The sequence below is a fragment of the Asparagus officinalis genome, chromosome 2, assembly GCF_001876935.1.
Source record: "Asparagus officinalis chromosome 2, Aspof.V1, whole genome shotgun sequence".
Classification (NCBI taxonomy): domain Eukaryota; kingdom Viridiplantae; phylum Streptophyta; class Magnoliopsida; order Asparagales; family Asparagaceae; genus Asparagus; species Asparagus officinalis.
Window position 1 is genome coordinate 33,603,935 of NC_033795.1, and position 4,327 is coordinate 33,608,261.

The 4,327-nt window shown below is 40.8% G+C and overlaps 1 protein-coding gene across 1 annotated transcript; it reads right to left on the bottom strand.

Moving 5' to 3' along the window:
* On the bottom strand, window positions 548–1,097 carry LOC109831036. The gene is made up of 3 exons (XM_020398377.1): window positions 995–1,097; window positions 695–873; window positions 548–577 (listed from the first exon to the last, which is right to left on the bottom strand). The coding sequence occupies exons 1-3, from the start codon at window positions 1,095–1,097 to the stop codon at window positions 548–550; spliced, it is 312 nt and encodes a 103-aa protein (XP_020253966.1).

The window sequence follows — 4,327 nt, forward strand, 5'->3', positions numbered from 1 at the left end:
GATCGAGACAGTATCCTCTATGAAGAAGCTTCTCGATCATGCCGTTATAAAAGGCAGTGAAGAAGCCGAGGTCCGTACGAAAAATGTCTCTGTCGGGATCAGTATCGACCAAAAGGGCGCGAACACGCTCATGTAGAGAAGATCTAGAGCCTACAAGCAACCTACAAGCAACAACATAGAAGTTCAGTGGATTATCGAATACGATAAGGGAATTCAAAGGCAAAATTCCGAACATACCAACGCCAACGGAGGTACCCTCAGGCTGAGGTCCGACAGGCTCTGAGATAGCGGCAGAAGTGGTCATGGAGGGTATATCGACCCCTGCAGGCAGATTGCTCATACCACTCGGCAAGGGCGGGGAGACACCACTTCTATGCAGACTTTCAGCCCCGGGAACTGTAGTAGTATCAGGCACAACGGCCGGTCCTATAGTTACACTCCTGTATTAGTCAAATGGAAATTTGGACAAATAAGGAGAATCGGGACAAAAAGATCGTATGCATACCTGCAATCCCACCGTCCTCAGATGCAGCGGGAATGCCAAGAGTCATAAGGGTATCGGCCCAAGTGGCTGGTCCTATGATTACACTCATCCATTAGAAAAATAAAATAAAATGAAAAGTAGCGTGACATCCAAGATCATCTGCCTACCGGTGAGTCCGTCATTTCGAGGTGAACCAGATGCGCCGGGAACCGCTACTGAATCAGTCCCAAAGTATGGTCTCACGGTTCCTCTGGCAGTCTGTTCAGCCAGCATGTCGGTTAATAATCCAGCATCGGGTTTCGAGAAACTTGGTACAGGAGCACACCCCCGTTCCTCGAAACCTACATCATGATAGGCTCCATCCTCAACTGGCTTTTCCATCGCGACATCTGCAGGATAACCTAAATGTTGGAAGATGAGGAAGAAAGGAAAGCTCAGAAATACCTGCAGCAAAAACAGAAGATTCTCTGTCCCCATGCTTGAGGAGGGTATCATTGGATGTAGATATACCTGAATATGGGACGGTGGGCTCAACACTATTCACCTGCTCAAGATCAATGTTTAGATCGATGCCCAGAGAACCGTCATGAAGGGCGTCGCACATCTGCTGCATGAAGTAATCCATGTTATCAGATCCAGGAGATACCGGACCCGGTGGAAGTTCGCCCTCTTCGAAGAACCCTGGAGCATAAAACATGGTTACGAATCCCAAAAGGAAAATCACCTTAAAGCAATAAAAATAAAATGTTACCTTCCCCTCCATCGGCAGTGCTTCCTAAGTCCACTCCATAAGGACGCTGACCGTCGTAGGGCTTATGTGCGGTCTTCTTCCTCTTCGGGGCACCAACACTCCTAGGACCAACGGGTCGGTCATGCACAGGCTTGTCACACGTTTCAACGTGTGTGGGAGCTCGATCGTCGGGCCATGAGCTCGTATAACGAGGAGCTGGCGGCTCATGATCGTCAACTGTCCTACCTTAAAGCTTGTTAGACCCTAGAGCGGCGGATGATTAGGGTCTTATTGCTAATCTAATCTGATTTAAATGCCCAATTAAAATTACATTAAAATAAGTTCATCCTAGCAAGTATGAAATACACACAATGTCATCATGCCAGCTAGGATAACGTAATATGAACAATAAGATATATGCCTATACAAAGAGCATATAGGCAATGTATGTCGCAAGATCATTATAAGCTTCAAGGGTTAAACAATCTAAAACTACGGATAGTGAGGGCAATATAAATCAACAAGCAATATACAAGCGAGGGATATAGATATAAACATAAAAGTAAGCCTGTTGCCAAGCCAATCACACAACAAACAATATGCATTACGGCCAGTTCGGTCCCCGAACCGACCTAGTCTCGCTACCTCACCTCGCAGGAGATCTCCACTATACAACGGGTTTTCTACCGTTCACCCCGAAACAACGTTACACCTCATAATACAATCGACTCATGGTATCACACCTCACACACTCCAATGGTGTTGGTCCTCAACCCGTGCTCTCCTCTTCAACGGTGCTCTGCTTACAACCATCTCCCTCAGGCCACCAGTTAACCCGACGCACTCCTCTTGGATTCGACCCCGCTCTCTTACCAACACTTCTCTCGAGTGTACAAGTGTATTCACAAGTGATCCCCTCCCCCCGTTCGACAATTAAGCACAATTATAACTCAATTGATTGTTTCTCTAAACAACGGTTGAGAACTCAATTAAGGCTCACTTCTCAATGTCACAAACCCACAAACCCTAAATTATACTATGAAGTATAAAATACAATAAGCCTCAAGCAGAGTTGTGTGTGACAAAGAGCTATCAATAAAACAATTAAAACCTAACTCAATATGAAATCTAGCCTTATGAAATTATAATCAAACATAATAAATTGCTAGATGAGTTATTACGAAACACTCTCTAAAGATGACAAGCGAGAGGGAGGCAGAAAGAGTGAATGTTCCAAACACGCAAAGGATGATCTCATGTTGCCTCTTGTGCAAATTGAACTTCACAAACTCAAAACACCTCAGAATGCTTAAAGCTTCATAACACCAAACTTAAACATAATACTAACAAGTTTAAAACTCTTGTAAACTTGTTATAAAAATATTCTTGAGTAGTCATAGAAGTATTGAGGGCATGGGTATATATTAGGCTCATGCAAACACCAGAAGAACCTGAAGAAAACACACTTCCCAAAACATTAAAATAAACAAAAAACAGACATAGCTTACTGTGCCAACGGTACTCTGACCGGTCGACCGCAGGGTACTCGTCCCGGTCGATCCGCACTGTTCACAGCCCAACAAAAAAGCTCTCTGGGCACATTTTCCACCGGTCGCGCTGGTGACACTCCCGCGTCGACCGCCATTACTGTAGCACTGCATATCGCAGTTTTGCGTAAAATCAAGTTCAAAATAGTACAATCAATCCGCAAAAATTGCTGAAATTTTGAGGGAATGTTCATAGGACATGTATCAAAGAACATGCTTAGAAATAAGAATTTCTGACAAAATCATTTCCCAGTGAGAGAAATAAATGTCTGAACAAAGAAATTACAGTTTAATAAAAATCTGCTGCTGATACACGCATTTTGCTAAAAGCAATCTTGGCACAGTAAATCAAACTCTAAAAATATAAATTTAAGAAAAGTTTCTAAACATATAGATAAACATATCAAAGAAAAGAGATTCCTTGACAATACCCACTTCCCATTTATGAAAACTCAATCTGTCTTGTCAAACGATGCACGAACATGGTGCACGAACGAAAAACATGATTTTTGAATTCCATTACACATAACAAATCCAATCCTCCAAAGCTTGATGAAATTTGTGAAATGTTTATAAACAGGCGAAATAAACATGTTAGAAAAATTATTTCGTTCAAATTGAATTTCTATTTGTGAAACCCATGTATTTTGCAAGTGGTCCAAAACATAAAAATCCAAGAACCATACATGCTATATATATAACTATTATATTTTACATAGAAATCAAATACGTGTTTGTGTCATGATATTGAGCTTAGGCTACTTAACACAGCATAATATAAAACCTAAACTAGATTCACCCAGCCGATCTTGCATCTTCAATAAGCTTGACTTGGATACACTTGCGGATGAAGCTTGAACTTTGATCTTTAACTTGAATTGTACGTTGCTTCACTCCATAATTCCGTCCAAACCTCCATTGCGATAGGATCGTTATGGCGCAATCCACCATCCTCCAACTACGTTATTTGTCTATCAACTACATAGGAAACACAAATACTAGACAAACAACATTAGTGAAATATGTCCTTGTAAACATTATCAAAACAAGAAGCGCCAACAATCTCCCCCTTTTGATCATGATAAACCAATTTACAAAAAAAGTATATGCGGATGAATAAGCAAATGAAGTATATAATTTATATAATTCAGCATGCATATAAACAAAAAGGAATATACTCAACAATATTTGCTCCCCCTTTGACAACATTCAAAAAGCGCGACAAAAAAATTAGAGACGCGAAAGCTCCCCTATCGAATAACATAGGTGAGTTATAAAAAAGGATGATAGGTTGCTACCCGCCTATCAAATTGCTCATATGGAAATATGCAATTAAAGATCATGGCAAATGCTGAGCAAGCATAAAAGATATGCTAGACAATCACTTCACATTCAACGAGATAATGAAAACACATGATGAATATATCAATATGAAAGAATAGTGTCTCAACAAAGACCATAAAAACCATCGTGTAAAGATAGATTTATTGAAAGCAAGAGAAAAGCGAAACATGAGCAAATACATGGAAAAAAGTTTTCAAGTTGAAAGACAAGCATCACTCAATG

Excerpts from the sequence above, each read along its gene's own strand:
- LOC109831036 (XM_020398377.1), bottom strand. The coding sequence starts at position 1,097 with ATGCAGCAGATGTGCGACGCCCTTCATGACGGTTCTCTGGGCATCGAT. Across the intron at positions 874-994 it reads GCCCACCGTCCCATATTCAG|ATGTCGCGATGGAAAAGCCA; the intron begins GTATATCTACAT and ends GTTATCCTGCAG. Across the intron at positions 578-694 it reads TTGGGACTGATTCAGTAGCG|GACCAGCCACTTGGGCCGAT; the intron begins GTTCCCGGCGCA and ends GTGTAATCATAG.